This window comes from Erpetoichthys calabaricus, chromosome 3 (genome assembly GCF_900747795.2).
Source record: "Erpetoichthys calabaricus chromosome 3, fErpCal1.3, whole genome shotgun sequence".
NCBI classification, from domain to species: Eukaryota; Metazoa; Chordata; class Cladistia; order Polypteriformes; family Polypteridae; genus Erpetoichthys; species Erpetoichthys calabaricus.
In genome coordinates, this window is record NC_041396.2 from 263,912,760 (window position 1) to 263,938,221 (window position 25,462).

A 25,462-nucleotide genomic window follows, 5' to 3' on the forward strand; every position below is an offset into this window, starting at 1 on the left:
GATCACATTAGTGCAAACGGAAATTATTACTCTTACAGAAATAACGGAACAGTGAAAAGAGATTGAATATATTGTTCCGATTTAAACTTTAAGTCGTCTATTTCGTGTTGCCATCAGGGAAAAGTAGTGTTTCTCCCCAATGAAGAGGCGTATCAGTGAGAATTAGAAGTTTTATTGTTTGCGAGCGGCAGAGACGCGAAGTTGCTGGTGCGCAGTGCAGACAGGGGGGATGGCCCCCTAGTCAGTTAAATGAATAAATTACCTAGCAAAAAACATTGGTGAAGATAGGAGCGTGTGAAGAACACAACAACATGTTCTAAGTGGCGCTAAGTGAAGAGGGAGAGCTGTAAATAGTGTTGAAGTGTAAACTGGTGGGAAAGAAATCAAAACGCAGGCCAATGCCAACACAGGACATGTTATATTACCTGCAAGATGGTAAATCACACCAAGAAGTGAAAAGAAGAGCAGAAGACAGAATTCAATGGAGGAACTGGCAATGGCAGATAACTAAAGAAAAAAAGAAGGAACTACATTATCTCAGCCCATCGTTTTTTTTTCTGTCAGTTCATTTTTGGGTTTTTTTACAACGTGCTGTTATGCCAAAAGTACAAGAAGTAACATTTTTGCTTTATTCTTTTAAATAAATAAAAATTTTTTATTCTGGCTTATCATTTCTTATAAATGTTGTGGCCTGCAGGGGGCACACCAGCTCCCCAAATCCAACACATACATATACAGACACAAGTTAAGCACCACACAGGCTTTTATTCAGGTGTGGGAAACTCTTCCCAAACCATTTCCCACCTTCGCAACACAGTACAATAATAAAGCACACAGTACTTTCTTTCTCTTCTTCTGCCTCTACTCCTCCTCCAGCAAGCCTTGTCCCTTTTCCACACAACTCTGGCTCCTGGAGCAATGGCAACGGGCTTCTTTTATCCTACACCTGGGAGTATGTCCAGTGGCCAGTTGGCATGGTCTGGAAGCACCTCCGGGTTGAGGCAGAAGCCCAACAAAGTAGGGCTCCACAGATCCCGACAGCATCTCCTGGTGGCACCCATGGAACCCAACAGGGCTGTGCTGAACTCCAACTCCCATGAAGCCCAGTGGGAATCTGAGGCACCACTGCAATCCAGGGGGGTTGCTATCTAGCGCTCCAGGGGTGATAATGCCCACTGCCTGTTCTCTTCCCTGGTCCTTCCTTTATGAAAGCATTCGGACAGGTAAGTGTCCGGACTGTGTGCCACAATGTACATTACTACAGAATGTGCCTATTGCCCAAAATGCAGCAAAGGGTCTTGCCTGCTCTAACACTCCAGAAATATGTATTTAATAAAAGTTAATAATGATTCCTTTCTGTGAAGGAAAAAGGGGTTACAAGGTCAGTCCCCTGTAGAGGAAAAGAGGATGAATTATGACCAAACACATAACGAGAACCCTGGCACTGTACCAACTCATCAGCCCTTGGCAAAGACATTGAGCTGCCAGTTCAATAAACAGCTCTATCTTCAAGACCTCCTGCCAGCTGCAAAAAGTGATTTAGGAGATATTTGTTGCTGAAAAATGAAACATTCCAGGACAACTAAAAGGCATTATTCACACTTGGGCTATTAATTACGGGTGGTCTAGCAGCAGTCGGACTGAAGGAACAGCGTCCCGGGCTGTCTGGAGGTTGCATCCCACACAGATTCCCAATCCACCCCCCCACCCATCAAGTTGTGTCACTTAGTGGCTTATCAGCTGAAACACAGGATCTCATGCTAAGACATTTTCTGTACAAATTGCAAAGGCTAAAACACCAGTGTGACATGAGATTACAAATGGGCCACAGGCTTCACTGCATGCTGCTTTTCTTAGCCGCTAAATCCTTTTCTTATTTAAAGAAAAATAAAAGAGTTAAAAAAAAAAGTTGTCAGGTCGTTTTTTTTTTCGCTATAGAATGCCATCGTAACTCCCCCTCAGGAGATGATGCAAATGATCCAGAAAAGGAGCACAATGATGATTCACTAGACATACTGTACACACTGAAGAGGGAGGGATGATCAAAGTCACACAGGACAGGCTTACCTCCTCCTCTACCTATTAGCATGACTCACTGAAATGACCTACAGCAAGACCCTTTCTTTCATGGGCCATCTAGCAGGGAGATTTCTCTCAGACTCACACGTCACCAAAATGCAACTGGGCTTCAAAGTTTGCTCATTTATCATCCCCTTCTAATGTGGCATACCTTACCTTACAGCTACAGCTAACACTGCAGGTCACAATAAACACCTAAAGCAGGGGTGTCAAACAGGGGTGGCTGCTGGTTTTCCTTCCTGCCACTTTCTTCATCAGAGACCAATTTCTGCTCTTAATTGACTTCTTTTACCTTCATTTTGATTGCCGTGCCTTTAACGACTCTGTCTTTTGAATTTATTTTTTTTCCTTAAATGGCAGCCAAATAAAAATCAGATGTGAAATGAGCCAACAGATGACCAACTAACTCCAACCTATTTCTCTCCAACCACTTCCTTAATTAGAAGATGACTCTTGTTGTTAATTAAACCTGTTATTTACCTCCATGGCTTGCTGGTGCTCTCATTCTGTCACAGCAGGCATTTCCAAAATGGTTGATTTTCTTTTTTCTAAGAGAACCATCAAAATGTTTTATGAACCTGAACAGATAAACCTTACTAAAACTGTTCTTTATTTTCAGGTACTTGTATGATGGACACAGGTTTGCTTGTCATGTGTTGGCTCATTCTTTGACTGCTAAACAATTAAGCAGTCTACATCTTAAATAGCAAGTCAATTACAAATAAGGCAAAAGAAGTTAATTAGCAGCAAAAACTGGTCGCTAATTCAGAAAATGGTTAGAATGAAAGCCGGCAGCCACTGCGGCCCTCCAGGATCGGAGTTGGACACCCCTGACCTAAAGGATAAAGGAACTCGGGTTCTAGCTCTTCTGCATACATTTCCTGATGCAGAGTCAACTATACACTTGCAAGATTCCCAATGCTGGATTTCCAAATTTTTCATTAGAAGCCTACACATGTAGGAGGAGTACAACTCCAAATATGGTTCCACAAGCCACAAAACTTGACTTGGTGCACACCAGGCAAGATGGATCACATTCTGCTTTGTCTGGGTTAGAAATGTGAATAGTTTATCAAACATTTCATGCATTAAAGTGTGCAGGTGGTAAATATCTCTATAAATCAAATGCTAAGGTCTGTCCATTTGTCATGCAATTCTTTACAAACTACTGGGGATAAATTCTTGTTCTTGATCGAAAGCTTATGAACTGAAAAATTATTCTGGAAATTAAAAAAAAATGATGTTGCGGCACCCTCGGTAAAGTGACCCATTTGATATGACAAAGTGATTGAGAGGGTGTCACGGCAAAAAGTAAAAGAAGAACAACAGTATCTGCTAAGGGTCAAGCAAATTGCAGAAGCCGATTAAGTGATGAAGACTGAGAAGGAATAAGAAGACAAAACACTGACACACACATAGACAAGCAAGAAGTAATCCTGATAATAGCCTGATATGTTTTGAAAATTGACTTTACTGGGGGGGCAGAAAGGTTTATTGTAATATGTTGACAATCCCCCGGGACTTAGTACATACGTGTTCAGAATTCAAAATCAAGTGTAAGTATTGTGTTTATTGATCATCAAACCTGATGAAAAATTTCATAATGGGCCGAAGGAAAAAGAAGAGCAGTGACATCTACTGAGCATCAAGAACATCAGAGAAAGCACTTAAGATAGAGCACCTGAGCATCAGGCAGGCATGAAAGCTCATAGGCATGGAAGTCAAAATCAGGGATACAGAACACAAGAATGAGAACAAGAGAGAAAAGTATGTCAACAAACAAGCGCTTCTTATGAAAATTACATCACCAATGTGATCACTGGGAAGCTGTCTTTTCACATGGTAAAAAGAAAAGAATGTGTCAAAATGGAAGAGTTCAGCTTGCTCTGTATGAGCCACTTTTAATTTAGGTCCATGTGTTTTAGTAGTATACAATTAAAATGCATAATAACAAAAGATATAATGGCTTATTATGGAGAGCAGGATATCCTCAGGAAGCAATATTTCTAAACTCAAGTCACTGAAGAAGAAGCTGAACATAAAAGCACGTGAACCCACCTGTATGTCCAAACTCATCCACAAGTGCGTACACCTTCTTTTTAAATTCTTCTGCTGAGCCAATCAGTTCAGCCTTGAACCTCTCCTTGTCTCTGTTTAGCATGACTTCTGAATCTATTATGCACTGCTGGAAGGAGACCCACTCACTGTTCAGTGCTTCCAACATTTGCTGAACCTGACAGAGAAGAGCAAACAGACATCAGCCGACTGCAGTTTTGGGAATTTGTAACACCATTTGTAACTTCTGTATACACTTTCTCAGGATAAGTCTTTCCTCTTTACTGGTTGGTCATTACCATTCACCTCATTCATCCATAATGATTTTCAGCCACCAAGAAGTCACCTTTCTAGCAAAGAGCAAAAGAGAAGTATGACACCAGATGTCAATTTATAGATTGGGCTAGTCAGAAGGTCAGGTCAGGAAGGGGAGCATGCACTGGTACAGCGCGCTGCCGCACCCACCACATGAAGAAACAGCTCAGGATCCCAGTTAGCAAACCCCCAGGCAAACACATGGTCCAGTCCCACCCTCCGAAAATGAAGTGGGCATTCCCTTGGCCTGGTCCTCAACAATGAGGATCCTGTGAGCCGGATCACCCTTGGGAATCGTGCCACATGGCCATAGTGCCGTAACTGACGCTCCCTAACAATACAGGTAATGTGCCTCATTTGGGCAGGGCCAGGCTCAATTTTTATTTTAAAGGTTTATAGCCAGTTTTACTGTTTGGGATCAAGGTGGTTCAAATGTTAGGATGTGTAGACTTTACTGTGTCAGAGGGAAATGAACTTGGGAGCAGGAATTGACAAATTTAACAAAGGTCCACAGACACAATAAAATAGAAATGTTATCCATTGTTATAAGTAGAACACACAACTAGGATTAGTACAGATAACAAAACTGAATTCTGACAGTACATTGTAAAATTTTACAGCTACCAGAATTCAAAATGCTTATAGCATGGGGATAAAAGAGTTCTGAAATCTTTTTTTTTTTTTTTTTTTAATTTTAGGAATTTAAATCTATAGCCTGCTGGAAACAACTGAAATTTTGGAAGCACAGAATGATTGCTCTCTTGACAGAATTGAATTGGCCTTCTTTAGGACTTGGTTCTGTTACAGCTCATTGACAAAAGACTGCTCCAGACCACTGATTTTACTACTAAATGTAAAAATATTACTAAAAATGTTTTATTCTAAAGACTAATATTCCCAAAACAACATATAAAATAACAGTTTCAATAAAACACTTGCAGAATTACATTAGCATTGTTAAACCTGTCACTGTCTGTGTATAATTTGGACTTTTTTGCTGGTTATGCTCCTTGTCAGATTTTCCTTGGATGTGTACGTGACTGTGTCCCCAGTGGGCCAAAGCCAACTGAGTGTTGGTTCCTATGCTGCTCCATCACCTCATTATCCTGTTTTGAACTAGGAAGGTTCATACAATAAGACAGATGAATGTGGGTGACTTGTGAGATAGTTCTGGAGCACTTCCAATTATGAGAACACCAATATTAATTAATTAATTCATTCATTCATTACATTTATATAGCTCTTTTCTCAGTAAAACTGTCATGAGTGTAAATTGGATAAATTCGTATTAATACACATTTTTAAAAATAACAGTATCTCTCTTTTTGCTATTATTATTCTATGCCAAGAAGCACTATGGTGCATTGGTTAGCACCTTTGCCTCATAGCTTCTTCATGTTCACCTCAACTCCATTTTGCTTTTTTTTTTTTAAAGACCCTCTACTTTTCCTCTCACATCACAATGTCACACAAGTTGGGGTAATCTGTGACTCAAAATTGGTTTCCATATTTGTGATTGTAGGTGTATGCATAAGTGTGTTCAGTGGTGGAGTGACACCCCATCGAAAATTGGTCTCTGCATTGTGTCCAGTCCTCCCAGAATAGGTTCATGCATTTACGGCCCTGAATTGAATTGAGTGGGTAGGACTATGGATGAATTGACAAGCCTACAGTATACTTCAAATTTTGCTATAAAAATTTCCATTTTGTAATTTGAATTATGTTTATTACATGAGTTAACATTCATTTGTTCTCTGAATCTGCTGTTTTACATTTGAGTCATAGGCACTTGGAAGCAGAACCAGTAGGTGGCGCTCCAGCTCCCCAAACACCCATCCCAAGCATGCTTGTACAAAACTATAAAAACACAAGAGAGTTTATTCATGGGAAACCCTTCTCTGTAAGTGTTTCCCACAGCACCAAGCACAAGTACAGCAATAAAGCACAGCAATACTTTAGCGTTCTCTCTTCTTCTCTTTCTCACTGCCTCCTCCATTTGTCCTCCTTCCTCCTAACTCTGGCTCCCGGAACTGAGGCAGGCAGCTCGTTTTATCTACCACCCGGAAGTACTTCTAGTGTTCCATACACGTGGTCCGAAAGTACTTCTGGATGATGCGGAAGCCCCATGAAGTAGGGCTCCCCAGTCCCTGCAGCACCTCAAGGCAGCTCCCACAGAACACAACAGGGCTGAGTCAAAGAACTCCGATTCTCAGTATGCCCTGTGGGAATCCAAGGCACCACTGCAACCTGGGGGAAGGGGGCTACCATCTAGCGATTTGGGGGCATTAATGCCATGTGCACTCTCCTTCCCCTGGCCCTTCTATCTTGAGTGCATCCTGGCCGGATAAGGACGCTGGACTTCCCTTGCACAAGATCGGGGGCAAAGTAGGAGGCAACTCTCAATGGGACAATAGTCAAGCACAGGTCACACTAACCCACAATCAGTCATAATGCCCAATTGAAAGTCACCAATTAAAATAACCTGAATGTATTGAAGAAAACAGATATTTTTTCTTTTAAACAAAGTCAGTGACCAGGCTGAGGAACAAGTAGGTAAAAAGCCATGATTATTCTCTTGGTAATATTACAAACCAAGAAAAAGTAGAGGAGCTGTAGGGTCCAGAAATCCCTTTCAGGACAGTTACAGGTTTTTGTGCTAGACATTCTGAAGATCAGAAGCTACCTGGCTTGTAAATGAACCCCTCTCTTAACTTTACTCCTTGTTCTAAGGCAATTTTACTTTTCCAGTTATAAAAAGTCTATTGTGTGGTAGAGACTACTATTTAATTTTAAATTCACGTAAATAGCTTCAGTTTAAATGCATCCTCGGACTGAATGTCATGTCCTACTCTGACTGGCTAAGAAAAATAAACATCTTAGTCCTGAGAAGAGACCACATTTAGGCCTTCAGAACTCTCCAAGGCATTGTTCAGATTGACTCATCAGAATACTTCCAGTTAAATAGTGAATTACGTTCTTGAGAACTACTGGTAAAAATGAAAGGAAAGTGGATTTAAAACTAAGCATTTCTTCACACAAAGTGTTGTGGGAATCTTGAACAAACTACAGTAGACCCCAGCGAAGTCGTGGTTCAGAGTTCGCGGCCTCAGTCATTCGCGGATTTTTCCTTAGAACCTAACTAATAATTGTTAGCGAAAACTGCAAATATCCTCCGCAATTCTTATGGCTTTTTTCATGGCAATACTGTACTGTAGAGAGAACAGGAAGCAGCTGTAGAGAAAACCGCAACTTGGGATGGTGAAAGTAGCCAATAGAATTTGAAACTGCAACTCCCAGCAGTCCCTGGAGTGGCTCTGATTGGTCCTCTGCTGAGGGTGCTGGGGCTGTTGAGGTAAAAGGATGTCAGCGCATCTTTTAAAGACGGGGCCGATGATCAAAAGCAAACAAAAAAAAAAAAAGTTTTTGTAATTTGTGTTTCAAGTTCCTGTCTGTCTTCCTTCTGTTGAGTTACCTGTACTTATTCATTTTGTCCTGGATCGTTTTGTGCGTCTGGATTGTCTGCCTGTGTACATGAAGACTGTAAGTGGATTCATGGCCATCCTGCAAAGAAAGGAGCGCTCCTGAACCCGTCCACCCGTCTTAATCATTTCAGGAACTACTGGAAGGACTATCTGTACATTCCCATTCAATGTGCAGATCTCTGGACTATCTATTTTCATCATTACATTTCATCCGTTGCCGTTTTTCATGAACTTTTTCATGATTTACTGTGTGTGTTTTGTTTGTGCTTTGTTGTATTTAAAGTGTAATCGCCGTAAGAGGAACAGGGGTGGTATCATTGTTTGCTTATTTCATTTGTTTTCATTACATTCTTTATTTGCTGTTTGATTGCCGGTTTGCTTTGCTTTTGTCTCTGTTTGTGACTGCGTGCGTCAGATCAAGGCTGGCATCTACACCATAAAAATAAATAAATCACCGTCTTCTCAATTACGGCTTCTCGCCCGACACTACGCTTACTTAAAAGCCTGAACCGTACCTGTCCTTTTTGGCTGATTGCTTTGTTTCTCTCTTCTCCCCCAGACAGGGGTTGTGCTCCCCTATGATGTTTGTCTATTGTTTAATTGTTAACTAACTGCATGCTGAGCACCTTTAACTTCTGAAAGAGACATGTTTGTTTGAAGTGTTTGAATAAAGTTCCTGTCTCTACAGTCTCCTGTGTTTGTGTGCAATTCTGTGACCCAAGCTGCACTAAGACTAGCCTGCAAACATCAGCGCTTACCTCTGTGTGCTTGCTTGCAGCCAGCTTAAGCGCAGTTGGCTCAGTGATTTACATCCATGGCGTCAGTTGCACTTTGTACATATTGTTCCAGTAGTTTTTTAAATAGTTTTTTTACAGTTCATTAGCAGTGTGTAAAATGATCAGTGTTGCAGTAATTGTGATGCTCTTTGCATGAAAAAAAATGTGTTCCATTAAAATTTCACTTTTTCTTTGTTAATTGTGATGTTTACTTAAAGTGCAGCAAAAAAGTATTTGGCGTCCAGGAATGCATTAACCCCCAAGTATGTGGCAGTTTAACAGTTAAAGCCCCAAGATGCCACTGAAACGAGCTGCACCCTCTAGGGCTTCTGGCAATGAAAACGCACTTGCATGAATTATAGTACATATAGCGGCAACATCGGTATTTTACATTCTAGCACTGTGGGAGACAAAGCAGTACAGTATACAGGTTTACCTTTACACTCTTTATTTTTAGGTAATGTATTAAGCTGAGTATGAAATTAAGTTAAAGTGTTTTGGGGGCATATTTAGGGTTTAAACTATAAAAATAGGCATTTTTTTAAATACTTCCAAAATTTGCGGTTTTTTACAATTCGCAGGTGCTCTAGGAACGTATCCCCTGCGAATTTTGGGGGTGTACTGTACCAAGATATATAGTGGATGCAGAAACCCTGACAAGCGTCAAGGAGTATGTGGATGAGATATTGGTGCAGCTTAGCTATTAGTTAACCAAACAAACTGATGGACTGAATGTTCTCCTCTTATTTATCTTATAACTAGACATTAAGCCCGTTACAATAACGGGCACTAGAACAGTAGTGTATAAACATTAATAGGAACAGTCTGTATTAAATGGCAAGGGACCGTCTATTTTCTGTTACAGTAATCCTGGCTTGTATGTGGCTGTAATATGCGTCACTGTATTGTGTGCCTTTAATTTTCTCTTGCAGTAATACATCTCTCCAGCAAGTACTGTGCAGTTCCCCAGCAAGTATTTTAATCTGTGCTGGCGCGCAGCTGATTATTGTATGTGTGGCGTCTCCCCAGCAACGGATTTTATGTGCGTGAAAATAAATCCACTTTTAAAAGTCATCCTATTGTAATATCATGAAAATTCGTATATTTAAGAAAACCCCTTCAACGACTGACACTTTACACTTTACCAGGCCAAGTTTGTTAATCGCAGATCTGACATCCTCAGAGTGGACACTTGCACAACAACAAACACTAATCCCACCTCTTTGGGGAAGCTGGTCTCTGCGTCTCAGTACCCGATTGGATTTTTCGTACGTTATGTTTTAGGTCTTACCTCATTTACCGAAATCCGATTGGATCGGCCACGCGATATTTTATAGGTCCCGCCCTCTCTGTCTTGTGTCACACGTCAGGCGGCCTTTGAAGCATCTGCTTTGAAGCATTGCACCGCTCCCCGCGCATGCGCACTTCACCAGAAGACACACACACACGGACACATGGACACACAGGGGTTTTATTAAAGAGGATAATTTATTTAATTTGCTTGTATTTGTGCTGTGAGTAATGAAACATTCACCAGCCATTCACACCATGTGTTTCATTACCAGAAGTGGCCTGTTTCATAGCAAACAAATAAGCAACTTCCCCAAATCCTACCAGCATAAACAAACTCATGTGACCGCAATACTGAGACAAATGATCTAAATATCACCTTGTCAGGATGTTTTAAATGTATGGAACAGTAAACTACAGTACAGTTAGACATGATAGTCAGGCAGTGTGGTGTAGTGATTAAGGCTTTGGACTTCAAATCCTGAGGTTGTGGGTTCAAATTTACTGACACTGTGTGACCCTGAGCAAGTCACTTGACCTGCCTGTGCTCCAAAGGGAAAAACAAAAGAAATGTAACCAATTGTATCGTAAATGTTGTAAGTCACCTTGGATAAAGGCATCAGACAAATAAGAATTGTGAATTAGATGAGGCTCTATGACAGACACAAAAGACCTGCTAACCAGCACACTGCCTACAATGAAACCTGACTGCATACCATGGTCCTCCACAACTGAGCTTCCTCACCCCATGACAGTGGCATTCACAGAGAACACAAAACCAAATGATTATGAGGAAGACTCTGAGAATAAAGCATCACAGATTACACAGGGTGTGTTTTAAAAGGAAAAAAGTCAAAGCAAGAGATCAGCAGTGACCATTCAGATTTGAATAAAAGCTCTACACCAAAGAACATGTCGCAGTTTTTGTTTTTTTTTTCTTTTTCAAACAGAAACAGGCCAAGTTTTGTACTCAAACAGCAAGAGTACCACTTGCATCTGATAAGTGGGTAATGTATTGTGAATTTCCCATTGGGATTAATAAAGTATCTATCTATCTATCTATCTGTAGCAACTTCTCTTAATTTAAATCCATGTACAATTCTAGGATAAAGACCCTTGATAAGAACTCACAGATACAAGACTGCGACCACTGAGCCCAAGGAAACACTGCAGCATTCATTTTGAATGCCCCGTGGAGCAGAAAGGCTGTCTGAGGCTTTATATAAAAAGAATTTATGCATGTGTCATTATCCGCTATTACTGACAGCTGCTTGCTACCATAAAACCTTCAGCATCTCCATCAAATAACGAAACACAAAGAAGGAAACTGGTGGAGAAATGGTAAGCCCATTGAAAACGTGACGGGAGCCTGGAACAAAAAACCCATTTGAGCTGTGCCGTTTACATGATTGGATTTGATGCAGTTTTTTTTTTTTTTTTTAAGTTTTATCACATTTTTAAACTTCCTGCTTTATGCTTGGTTGTCCACCTCTCTGCATGTGAAAAATTGGATCAAGAAGAAGCAGGAAAGCAATGGATTCTTATACACTTGAGACTGGTGATTTTGTGACCAAAGGTATGTATAAATAAATCTTCTGAATAAAGCAAATGTTTTCTTTGTAACACACAGTACAGGTATTTTATACCAGATTAATATGACTTAAAATTTAAGCAACTGTTGCATACATCAAGAAAAATGTAAAGCTCTTATAATCTAGTTATCTTGTGTTACTTTATATAGCATTCTTCGAGCCTTTGAAAATCATAAATGTGATGGCGCCTGATGTGACGGGCTTTATAAAATGTAGATTAATCACTGGATTAAATATAGCTGTAATATTCAGTTACTGTAATGCCAATTACATTTGGAAACACATTTTATTGAGAAAATTAAGCTGCTGTGTCACTTTTACGTGAATACTTTACAACAATACAGAGCACAAAAACTTGTAACTTCTGCTCTATAATTCACAAAATACAAGATGAAAAGAAATTGAAATTAAATTGTCAAGGGGTGTTCTCACCAAGCAGGTGAGCTGGATGGGTTTGCATTCATCAATTATCACTAAGTACGATGTGCTTCTCAGGCCAAAGAAAAGGACTACTGCTAGTTGATAGAAATCCAATTTATTTTGACAAGTCAGATTAACATTTTCAGAGATCTTGAAGCACATTTTGACGTTATTTAAAATAAATTCTGTCTTCTTTTTGATATACTATACATGTATTTTAAAATATCATAAAATAATTTCCTTTGAAAAGCCTTACCTTCCACCTTCTCTTGTAATATATCTTAAAAGAGAGAGGAAGATATTTTATAATATTGTGGAGTTTACCTGAAACTAACCTGATGTTATTTAAGGATATCTTGAAATATATTTGAAATATCTATAAATGAACAGAAAGTTACCTGCAAAATGATTCACTCTTTTCCAAACTCATTCAATTTATTCAAGGAAATGGACCTGAATGGTAACTCTATCTAAAACTATTTGTAATATCTCTCTATTATAAAAAAAATCTTGGAAGGACACGAGACGCGATTTTCTCAGAGAGACACTTTCACGTCTCGTGAGACGATGGCAAAGTAGAACGTCGTAAAGAATTCAAAAACATTGGCGCAATACACATGCAGTGCAGGTTTAGAGGTAATGGAAGTACGAAAATTCGAAAGACTCAAAAAAAAAGGATAGTAAAGATCGCATTAGCAAAAACAAATGAAAATTATTACTCGGTGAAATAACAGAACAGCGAAAAGAGATTGAATATATTATGTGGATTTAAACTTTAAGTCGTCTATTTCGTGTTGCCATCAGGGAAAAGTAGTGTTTCTCTCCAATGAAGAGGCGTATCAGTGAGAATTAGAAGTTTTATTGTTTGGTGAAAGTGAAATCCACATACGTGAGTGACAGAGACAGAAAGTTGCAGGGCAGGGAGTTGGCAAGCGAAGCGAGCAGGGGGCAAAGCCCCCTAGTTTAGAAAAGCAATTAAGATTATTTAAAATGTGATGAGATATTATAAAAAAGATTTATTTTTCAGGTAAGAGAAAAAAAAATTCAAATGTTATTAATTTTCTTTTGATTTGACAGAGAGAGAGACAGAGAGGTTGGGAGCATGCACTTACACAGCAAATTGCTGCACCCAAAGACGAACCACCTCAGGGTCTCAAATTAGGACCCGAGTGCAGCCATGCAACGCCTGACCTGAGCACCCTAGTTCAAATGGAGTGGCCCAGTGTGAGGTTTTATTTACAGTGGCTGGAGTGCCAGTCCTACCACCAACCCCCAGGTTTTCCCTGCAAGTTGGAGGACCTGCTTGCAGGGCTGGATGCAGATTAACGTCATACCCAGGATGGGGCAATTGCAGGTTAAGGGCCTTGCTCAGGGGCCCAACAGAGTGGAATTACTTCTGGCATTTACTAGCCGCCTTCCAGTTGCTGGTGCAGATCCTAGCCTCAGAGCCACCACTATGTCCCATTTGAATTGAGATAAATTAATTCTTGTGCTCTATTTCAATTTCAAAATATTTAAAAGCAACTTTTCTTTGAAAAATAATTAATTTCTGAAAAGGTCATGTCATGTCATTTTCTACCCGCTTATTCCAGTCCAGAGTAGCGGGGCTAGCACAGGGCACAAGGCAGGAGCAAACCCTGGAAAGGGTGCCAGTCAAACACAGGGCAAACATAATCACCCACAGGCCAATTTAGTGTCATAGTTTCCACCTAACCTGCATGTCTTTGGACACTGGAGCACATGGAAGAAACCCACACAGACATGGGGAGAACATGCAAACTCCACGCAGGCACGAACCTGAGGCACAAACCCTGGTCTCCTTACTGCGAGGCAGCGGTGCTACCCACTGCGCCACCTTCTGAAAAAGACTCCCCATCTAATTTAAGAAGGAAATTATTTTAAGAAACCTACAATTACATTAGTGAAACTTCAAACTGAGGAAGCCTTTTCAATGATATCTCAATTGGATTAAACATATCTGAAAATCTATCTGAGATTCCTAGAAATTCACTTACATTTGAGATATCAGAAATACATTTTACAATATTTTAGGAATTTATAGAATGTGTTCCTTTTTATTTCAGCTATTCAGTATTTAGAGATATTCGAAATGCCTTTTTCAGCACGGTGTTATTTCAGAACATCTGAATTCTTTTGAGAGATTGGAAATGTACGTATGGTATGTTAAAATGGCAAAGGAAATCATTTACAGATTTCTAAAATTTCATTTTAAGATTTCACAGATGCATTCAAGATGTAAAATTCTGACTTGAATTAAATTTCCCATTTACTTTTAACACATTTTCAAGATATCTTGACATTTGAAGATACTATATAAATCCACAAGGTAACATCAGATTCCCAAACCTGACAATCCAATTCAGAGTTGTGGGGCTGGAGGATATCTCAGTAATGCTGGGTACAGGGCATGAGCCAGTCTTGTAAGGGGATGCCAGTTCATCCCAGGCCCTCTCACTCACTCACACCAAGACACACACTGAGCAATTCAACTAACCTGCACTTAAATGGGGCTGTGGGAGAAAAACTAGAGCACCTGAAGCTCTATATGGACAATGACCAGGCCCAGATTTGAACCCAGGATCATGAACCTGTGAGGCAACAGCACTGTTATTTGAAATGCCATGAAGACGTTAACAAGTGAACATACATTTTCGGATTTCTCTATTCATTTCTGATTTTGAAATTAGGTAGATTTCTGGAAATACTAATCTGCCCATTTCAATTTCAAGATCACTTCTTATTAACTCGTTCAGGGCTGATGTCGACTTTTGTCAAAAGGAGGAGATGAGGATGGAAATCAACTGTAAACTGTGACAAAACCAACCATTATGTTTTAGTTGGACTCTTGTTGCTAGAAGGAAAGTTAGCTTCATTGGTTTGACCGAGATTTCCTGCGCTCGTGTGACTAGTAAGGAGCAAACAAGAGCAAAAATGGCACTGACATAATGGCGAGAGATCAAAGCAAATGCGTAAAGCAAAATACTCCGTGGACAAAGTTTTGCCTGTTATCTCTGAACTGGACTATGACTTGACAGACTCCGATTTTGATACAAATGTTCGAAAACGAATGTGAGGTATCAGCTTCAGCTTCAGCTAACTGGTCACCAGCTAATCGTGGTGCTGAAACAGGTTCATGTAGCAATGTTCGCCAGGAGGACTGCCACTTAACAATGATAAGAGGTAGAAACCAGATTGCAATGCACTGCGACATGAGGGGTGCTGCCCCAGCCACGCAAAGACATTCTTGGCAAACTGGAAGCCGCAGCATGCAGCAATAGACGTTTTATGTTGATTTCTGTGTGAAATCATTGCTTTTCAGAAACTAAGTTTTTGGAAAAAATATTCAACCCTCAAAGAGTTAAGAAAGGGACCCCAGGTTTATCATAAAATTAAGCTACTGTAAGAAATCTCAAAATGTACTTGTCATATCTTCAAGTCCAGCCACAAATTCTCAATTGTATCGAGATCTAGAGTCTGACTTGGCCACTCCGGACATTAACATTTTTGTTATGAAGCCATTCCTTAGCATTTACCCATGGGGTCTTGTCTTCCAAGGTACAGGTCAGGTTTTCCTCTAGGATATTCCTACATATTTTGCTGCATTCATTTGACCCTCTACAATCACAAGCCTTCTAGGATTTGCAGCAGAGACAGGTGGCACAGTGGTAGTGCTGCTGCTTTGCAGTAAGAAGACTGTGGAAGACTGTGGGTTCGCTTCCCGGTTCCTCCCTGTGTGGATAGCGCTTTGAGTATTGAGAAAAGCGCTATATAAATGTAATGAATTATTATTATTAATGAATTATTATCCCCACAGCATGATGCTGCCTCCACCATGCTACACTGTGCAGATAGTGTATTTTTTATAATGTGGTGTTTGGATTATGTCCAACATGGCACTAAGTCAGTTAGGCCTCATCATCAGCCTTCTTCCAGCTAACTGCAGAGCCTTCCATGTGACTACTGGCAAACTCTACCTGAGATACCATGTGTACTTTTTAACTGTGGCTTTCTCTTTGCCACTCTCCAATAAAGATCCAACAGGTGAAGAACCTGGGCAATGGGTTGTATCTTCCAGATTGCTACTATTTGTTTGCGTATTCCTGTAAACAGCCTAATACTTCATTTTCAGTACCCACATTCATCAAAAGTATGAGAAATAAGGAGCAAAGCAGAAAGACTTTACTGCTCATTGAGGCATAGGACTGTGAGAACAAATAAAAAAAAAATCTAATAAAGGGGGATTAGGAATGTTGTATAGGTCCTCGAATCTGAGCCACTGAAGGTTCTAACTCCATCAGAGTCTTCTTGGTGGCCTGCCTCACTTGCCTTCTTGCACAATCACTCAGTTTTTGTGTACGGCCTGCTCTACAGATTTATAGCTGTGCCACACTCTTTCCATTTCTTCATGATTGATTTAACTGGACCCCAGGGATATTCAGTACCTTGGATATTTTCTTGTCTTCACCCTCTGACTTGTGCTTTTTGATCACCTTTACACAGCGCTGTCTGGAGTGTTCAATGTGATATTGATGAAAATTAATTCAAAAAATTGTTTTTAACAGTGGGCAGCACGGTGGCACAGTGGGTAGCGCTGCTGCCTTCGCAGTTGGTGATCTGGGGACCTGGGGTTCGCTTCCCGGGTCCTCCCTGCGTGGAGTTTGCATGTTCTCCCCGTGTCTGCGTGGGTTTCCTCCGGGCGCTCCGGTTTCTCCCACAGTCCAAAGACATGCAGGTTAGGTGGATTGGCGATTCTAAATTGGCCCTAGTGTATGCTTGGTGTGTGGGTGTGTTTGTGTGTGTCCTGTGGTGGGTTGGCACTCTGCCCAGGATTGGTTCCTGCCTTGTGCCCTGTGTTGGCTGGGATTGGCTCCAGCAGACCCCCGTGACCCTGTGTTCGGATTCAGCGGGTTGGAAAATGGATGGATGTTTTTACAGTAAAAGTGTAAGTCTAAAATGTTTTTGCTTGTTAATTTCAAAGCCAAACAGAACAAAAATCATATTATACAACAAATAACTCTTAACGCAACATGAAAAATAATTTACATTCAAATCATTACGTTTTAATAGTTTTTAATATGGTTAATTACTTCCTGTAATGTAGACAAAAGCCAAGCAAAATGACTCAGGCCCCTTCTTCGGCAAGATCTTGCCTCGAAAGCTTGCATATTGTAATCTTTTTAGTTAGCCAATAAAAAGGTGTCATTTTGCTTGGCTTTTTCTCTACATTCATAATGGCTAACACGGTACAACACCCTAGTACTATCGCTGTAATGTAAAATAGTAAATTGTACATCTGCATCCCCATACACGAGAAACATAATCTTCCAAAAAGTCTCTTCTTTCTTCCAAAAAGTCTTGTCTCATCGCAAGATTTTTTTTATTATAATAGGAGTGATATGCTTAATTAGACTGTGGATACAAAGTACACCCTGTGCTTCTAAAACAGTTGAGAAGGATCAGACGTGCAATCTTTTCCATTTCATGTTACAAGGCAGTATTAGATGGTGTACACTAAAGTTTTACAGCAATCAGTGAATCCCAGGAATGATCATTATCATGAAAGGTATAAATGGTCACATGCTCCCAGAACAGGCAGTGGGGTGCAAAAATTCACTGAGTGGGAGAAATCATAGCTTGAGAATAGCTGAAGGCGAGTTCCAGAGACGCTACATGCAGTGAAGCATGATAGACACAACCCAGATAGTATGGCTCAAGTAAGGCAGCTCTATTTCAGGTTTGATATGTGAACCCTGTCTGGCTGTGAACCTATTTAATAAAACACTGAGTTTTAGGTATTTTTCATCTGTTGTTTGCCTTTAAAAACTCTGGATGGGGTTACAAAGTGGCACTTGGATAAAACTAAAGTATTACATTTCAAGCACACCATAGTATTAAGCATCATCTTTGTTTATTGGCCCTTTCAGTTTCAGTTTAGGGACTTTGTCTTTCCCTCAGGTGATCTATTTTTCTTTTTTTTTCATGTGACATATAAAGTCCATAAAGAAGGTAGACACGGCAACCTGTTCCTGGTTTTTATTTACTGTACAGTATAATTGTCTGCTTGACATTCAAGCTTCTGGTATCATCCAGATTGCTACTATCTGCTTGGGTATTCCTGTAAACAGCCTAATACTTCATTTTCAGTACCCACATTCATCAAAAGTATGAGAAATAAGGAACAAAGCAAAAAGACTTTACTGCTCAATGAGGCATAGGACTGTGAGAACAAATAAAAAAGCATACAAAAAGGGGGATTGGGAATGTTGTTAGTGTGAAGAGCAGCATGAGCAGAGTTTTAATGGAGTACATGGGAAAACAAGAAAGAAATGTCAAGAACATGGGCTACTTACGTCCTCACTTATGGGGACTTCATACTTTTCCAGGATTGCAAATTGCTCATGGATAGGTGGAATCCGTCCCTCTGTCTTTGTCAACTCAGACTGTAGCAACTCCAAGAGTTTCAGACTGTCTCCTAGCTCCATCAGAGTCTGTGGAGGCTTACTGACACTGCAAAAAATATATATATTTGAAAAATTTAAAAATGTTAAGCCAAGTAACACTGACAGAACTAAATGACACTGTGGGAAGAAGAATGTGAAGCTAAAGTGTGTTGATAATGACATACAAACACATTTATTCTATTTCTGTATAAGTCAGGTCAGGTTGGGGAGCATGCACGGTTAAAGAGTGTTGCCACACCCATCACTCAACAAAACAGCTTGGGATACTGGTTGACATCCCCCCCAGGCACACACGTGGTCCAGTCCCACCATCCAGAAATTACCTCATATCTGCTGCAGCCAGGTGTTACGTGTGCATCCCCTTGGCCTGATCCAGCCACTTGGGTCTTTAACAATGAAGATCCTGCAAACCAGATCACCTTCGGGGAATCACGCCACATGGCCGTAGTGTCATAACTGATGCTCCCTCACAATGCAGGTAATATGCTTCATCCGGGACTCCATGAGCAACCGCTCATTCGACACAAAATCAAACCACCGGTACCCAAGGATTCTCCGAAGAGACACAGTACTGAAGGAGTCCAGTCTTCATCGCAGGTCACCGGATAGTGTTCATGTCTCACAACAATATAGTGAAAACAGGAAGCACAGGGACTCTAAAGACTTAGACCATAACCCTCTTGCATAGATATCAGGAGCGCCACACATCCTTTTCCAGCAACCTCATGGAAGAGGAAGAGTCACCAGATACATGAATGTCACTGCCGAGGTAAGTAAACCTCTCAACGTGGTTGACACTCTCTCTGTAGACAGACACACTGCTGATGGCCGTGCCTAAGAGTTCATTAAATGCCTGGATCTTGGTTTTTATCCAGGACACTAACAAGTCCAGACACTCAGGCTCCTCGCTCAGTTTCTCAAAAGTCCCGATCAGAGCCTCCATTGACTCTGAGAAGATCATAGCATTGTCGGCAAAGTCAAGAAAAATGAAACTGTCCTCACCAAGAGAAGCCCCACAGCTGCTGGACCCCATGACCCTGTCCAACACCCAGTCCATGCAAGCATTGAACCGAGTAGGAGCAAGAACACACCCCTGACAAACCCCAGAATCAACTGAGAAAAACACAGAGGTTCTGCCTCCACTCTACACAGCACTCACAGTACCAGTGTGCATGCCGGCCATGTCCAACAGAGCAGCTCAATCAACTGAGCTGAACTCTATGTGAAAATAGACAAAGGCAGCAAAAAAAACTGTAGACTGCTCTAGTTGCTGGTAGGTGAGCAAGTGATGACGGATCCTATTGACCCTAGCAAGGACCTTACCCAGCACGGAGGGCAGTGTTATCACCCCTGTAGTTGCTGCAATCCAGGCGATCACTCTTCCCTTCCCAGACAGAGAAAACAAGTTCTGTTTTCCAGTCAGTTGGGATGATGCCCATTTTCCAAATAGAAGCAAAGATTGCTTGCAGTGCCAGGAGGATAGCCTTACCACCAGCCTGGAGAAGTTCACCCTGTATAGCACAGATACCTGCAGCCTTCCCTACCCTCAGCTTGTACACCAACTTTGCAATTTCAGTGAGATTGTGTGGTCCACCGCGAATTGGAGGATCAGCCTCAAGAACCATAGACCCAGAGATAGCCAATGTCCTAGCTGGAGGATCAGCTTTAAACAGTAGTATGAAATAAAGCCAAAAAATTGAAGCCATTATGCAGAATCTGCATTTGCCTTAGGAAGAATAATAAGCTCTTGTGTGGCCAAAAAGATAAAATGAATTCAAGTATAATTCTACTTTTTAAGGATATAAAGTTCATTACTTTAGAATAGACAAAAATTGAACCAGTTAACATATCTGCTTGTTCAATTCCATTTGCTGTTTTGAAATATGGCTGCCATGATGGGCCTGCTGAAAACATTTTACGGTCCTGATGTTGTCTGTGCCTGTTGCAATGTGCTCATACAGTGCATCCAGAAAGTATTCACAGCGCATCACTTTTTCCACATTTTGTTATGTTACAGCCTATTCCAAAATGGATTAAATTCATTTTTTTCCTCAGAATTCTACACACAACACCCCATAATGACAACGTGAAAAAAGTTTACTTGAGGTTTTTGCAAATTTATTAAAAAATATAAAAATTGAGAAAGCTACATGTACATAAGTATTCACAGCCTTTGCCATGAAGCTCAAAATTGAGCTCAGGTGCATCCTGTTTCCCCTGACCATCCTTGAGATGTTTCTGCAGCTTAATTGGAGTCCACCTGTGGTAAATTCAGTTGACTGGACATGATTTGGAAAGGCACACACCTGTCTATATAAGGTCCCACAGTTGACAGTTCATGTCAGAGCACAAACCAAGCATGAAGTCAAAGGAATTGTCTGTAGACCTCCGAGACAGGATTGTCTCGAGGCACAAATCTGGGGAAGGTTACAGAAAAATTTCTGCTGCTTTGAAGGTCCCAATGAGCACAGTGGCCTCCATCATCCGTAAGTGGAAGAAGTTCAAAACCACCAGGACTCTTCCTAGTGCTGGCCGGCCATCTAAACTGAGTGATCAGGGGAGAAGGGCCTTAGTCAGGGAGGTGACCAAGAACCCGATGGTCACTCTGTCAGAGCTCCAGAGGTCCTCTGTGGACGGAGAACCTTCCAAAAGGACAACCATCTCTGCAGCAATCCACCAATCAGGCCTGTATGGTAGAGTGGCCAGACGGAAGCCACTCCTTAGTAAAAGGCACATGGCAGCCCCGCCTGGAGTTTGCCAAAAGGCACTTGAAGGACTCTCAGACCATGAGAAAGAAAATTCTCTGGTCTGATGAGACAAAGATTGAACTCTCTGGTGTGAATGCCAGACGTTACGTTTGGAGGAAACCAGGCACCGCTCATCACCAGGCCAATACCATCCCTACAGTGAAGCATGGTGGTGGCAGCATCATGCTGTGGGGATGTTTTTCAGTGGCAGGGACTGGGAGACTAGTCAGGATAAAGGGAAAGATGACTGCAGCAATGTACAGAGACATCCTGGATGAAAACCTGCTCCAGAGTGCTCTTGACCTCAGACTGGGGCAACGGTTCATCTTTCAGCAGGACAACGACCCTAAGCACACAGCCAAGATATCAAAGGAGTGGCTTCAGGACAACTCTGTGAATCTCCTTGAGTGGCCCAGCCAGAGCATAGACATAAATTCGATGGAACATCTCTGGAGAGATCTTAAAATGGCTGTGCACCGACGCTTCCCATCCAAACTGATGGAGCTTGAGAGGTGCTGCAAAGAGGAATGTGCAAAACTGGCCAAGGATAGGTGTGCCAAGCTGTGTGGCATCATATTCAAAAAAGACTTGAGGCTGTAATTGCTGCCAAAGGTTCATCGACAAAGTATTGAGCAAAGGCTGTGAATACTTATGTACATGGGATTTCTCAGTTTTTTTTATTTTTAATAAATTTGCAAAAACCTCAAGTAAACTTTTTTCACGTTGTCATTATGGGGTATTGTGTGTAGAATTCTGAGGAAAAAAATGAATTTAATCCATTTTGGGATAAGGCTGTAACATAACGAAATGTGGAAAAAATTGATGCGCTGTGAATACTATCCGGATGCACTGTATGTACTTTTAAAACTTCGGTTTTTATATTTACCAAATGGGACTGTGGATATTGTTTTTATATTGCTTCACAGTCCTTAAACCATGTTTCAGGAATTTGGGTAGATCCTGAATTTTTTCCCTATAATCATAGTGATAAGTCAAGCAAAACGACACGTTTTATTGGCTAACTAAAAAGATTACAATATGCAAGCTTTTAAGGCAACTCAGGCTCCTTCTTCAGGATAGATGTAATCATTGTAATCATTGATTACATCTTACCTGAAGAAGGGGCCTGAGTTTGCCTCGAAAGCTTGCATATTGTGATCTTTTTAGTTAGCCAAGGAAAGGTGTCATTTTGTTTGACTTCTCACTACATTAATAATGGCTAACATGGTACAACACCCTAGTACTACTCCCTATAATCAGATAGGCATCCCATCTGAAGTCAAAAACATGCTGTAATGTCAGTGTGCATTCGCATAAGCTGACACTGTAATTATGTGTTATGCTGTATGAGTGCCCTGTAATAGAATGTAACCACGTTCACAGCCTATCACGCCCCACATTCTTATTATAAAGCAAAATGATGGATGGATGGACAAATGGATTTCTAGCAGAACTTGAAGATTACTTTCTGTGGAATTTTTATGTGCCGCAGTCTGTCTATAGGTGTTTTGTGGGTGATTTTGCTGGGATTGAACAGAATAGCAAATAGAATATGAACCAGTTTAATCCATTATGAGCTGCAGGAAACCACATCACAGCAACAACTGAAACACAGTAAAAGTCCACCTTCAAGGAGTTGCCCAGTCCATCAGTGGGCACACTCATGATTATATCCACATTTGCTTACTACAGGCAAGTTTATAGGTAACAAATGTGCTTAGCATAAATGTTTTAATGATATGAGAATAAAGTACACCAAAAGTTGACGGGACACAAGCAAGCTCCACCAAGACAGTGAACTGGAAATAGAAAAACAATGATTTCAAAATGTAGTCTGCCTGTACATTCCTAAGGGCTAAACAATGCCAATGCACAAAGCACAGTGCGGCCGTGGTTAACATGGCTGCCTCATGAATCTAATGATTTGGGCATCATCAAATTCAAAACGCAGTGCCTGCTGAAGTCTGCCAAGTGTATGCAAGTTTACTCCCACATCTCAAAAAAGTGTGTTCAATATGACAATGGACCCACAGTTCTTCCAAGATTAGGTTTTGCCTTCTTTGTGAGACTGTGGAGATAAGGTAGCTGTAGCTTTAATGATTTTGAGATTGAAATTAGGTGGTTTTGATAATGGATACAGTGCATTTCATATATTGGACCCAGCTCAAAGTGCACTATAAAAACTAGGAAAGATCTTAGCATAAACATAGAAAAAATGAGTTATATACTGTAGACAACTACGCAAATACTGTAGTACTGAATTTATATCATAATAACAAGTGGCTTTTTCATATTCATAGTGCTTTTTAATATAAACATATACTCACTGAGAAATCACTGGGATCACCTGTACACCTACTTACCTATGGCATTATTTCATCCGCCAGTCATCTGGCTGCACCACAATACATAAAATCATACAGAGTATAGGTTAGGAACTTCAGTTAATATTCACATCAAACACCAGAATGGGGAGAAAAATGTCATCTCAGTGATTTTGATTGTGGTATGATTGTTGGTGCTGAATGGCCAGTGTGCTTCAGAGAATGGCCAGGTTGGTTTGAGTGGGCAGTAAGGCTACAGTAAGTCAGATAACCACTCGTACTACTTGTAGTGAGAAGAAAAGGCATCTTAGAATGCACGTCGAAGTTTGTGGCGGGATGGGGTTTACAACAGCTGAGGCTGCAGTGGGCACGAGACTCATCAATAAGTGACAGCTATGAGACCTTGAAAAATGTAACCTGCTACCTGGTCTGATAAGATCTCAATTTCTGCTGATGTTGCACACAGGAGGTGGGTCTGATTTGGCACTAACAGCATGGAATTCCTGCCACCCAAATCAGATGGTTAAGCTGGCAAGGGTTGTTAACAGGTGGGTGGAAAGTTTTCTTGCCATATTTTTGAGCTTAATTATACCAATCAATCATCACTTCTCACAATGTCACAGCCCATATTTGAATATCATTGGGCATTCCTTCATGGCTCACAAATTTACCCATCTTCTAATAGCTACTTCCAGTGCGGTAATGCACCATGGCACAAAGCAAATGTCATTTCAAACTGGTTTCCTGAAATATGGCAATGAGTTCAGTGTTCTTCAGTGGCATTCCCAATCGCCAGATATGAACGTAATAAGATACACCTTTGGCATGTAGCAGGACAGGAGATTTGCAGCATGAATGTGCAGCTGACAATCTGCAGAAACTGTGTGCTGTTATCATGTCAACATGGGACCAGAATCTCAAAGAGAATGTTTCCAACAACTTGTGGAATCCATGCTTTAAAGAACTGAGGGCTGTTTTGAGAGCGAAAGAATTATTAATATAGTGGTCCTAATAATTTGCCCAGTGACTTATGCACGTACTGTATATCCACACATATAAAAGTTTTAGCCAATTAGTTATAAAATTTTAAAGAAATTCAGTTTTAATTTTCTCACATATATTATTTAAAAATCATCCAAACATAACACATGATAAGTTAGCAATGCAAAAGAGGACGAACAAATAATCCAGAGGTTAAACTTGCAGAGAAAATAAAGCTCTGGGGTGCCTTAGCCCTTACTAATTTAGAACATTAGAACATTAGAACAATCTAGACAAGAACAGGCCATTCAGCTCAACAAAGCTCGCCAGTCCTATCCACTTATTACTTCCAAAAAAACATCAAGTTGAGTTTTGAAAGTCTCTAAAGTCTTACTGTCTACCACACTACTTGGTAGCTTATTCCAAGTGTCTATCGTTCTTTGTGTAAAGAAAAACTTCCTAATGTTTGGTGTGAAATTTACCCTTAACAAGTTTCCAACTGTGTCCCCGTGTTCTTGATGAACTCATTTTAAAGTTAACAGTCTTGATCCACTGGACTAATTCCCTTAATAATTTTAAACACTTCAATCATGTCACCCTCTTAATCTTCTTTTGCTTAAATTGTTGTGAGCTCAGGTCCAACACCATCAGACAAACACCATGTCTTTATAAAACACACGTTTATTCTTACAAATAAGTCCACCCAACACACAGTGCTCCAGCACCAATCACCCTCACATGGACCTCTCTCTCACTGTCCCGTGGGGCCCGCCTTTTCCACCTCCTCACGGGAGCCTCATCCTGCTCCCGCTTCCGACTCTAGCTCCCTGATTGGAGTGAGGCGCCCCTTTTATTTCCACCCGGATGTGCTCCAGGTGCCTGATGACACTCTTCTGGCAGCACTTCCTGGTGTGGCGGA

General features: G+C 40.8%; 1 protein-coding gene across 1 annotated transcript in view; it reads right to left on the reverse strand.

Annotated features, from left to right (window-relative positions):
• The window catches only part of dnah2 (dynein, axonemal, heavy chain 2), a 518,592-nt gene that overhangs the window by 344,597 nt on the left and 148,533 nt on the right, over positions 1-25,462 (reverse strand). The window contains 2 exon segments of the mRNA XM_051924101.1: positions 4,138-4,312; positions 18,381-18,537. Of these exon segments, the coding sequence (XP_051780061.1) occupies positions 4,138-4,312; positions 18,381-18,537 (332 nt within the window).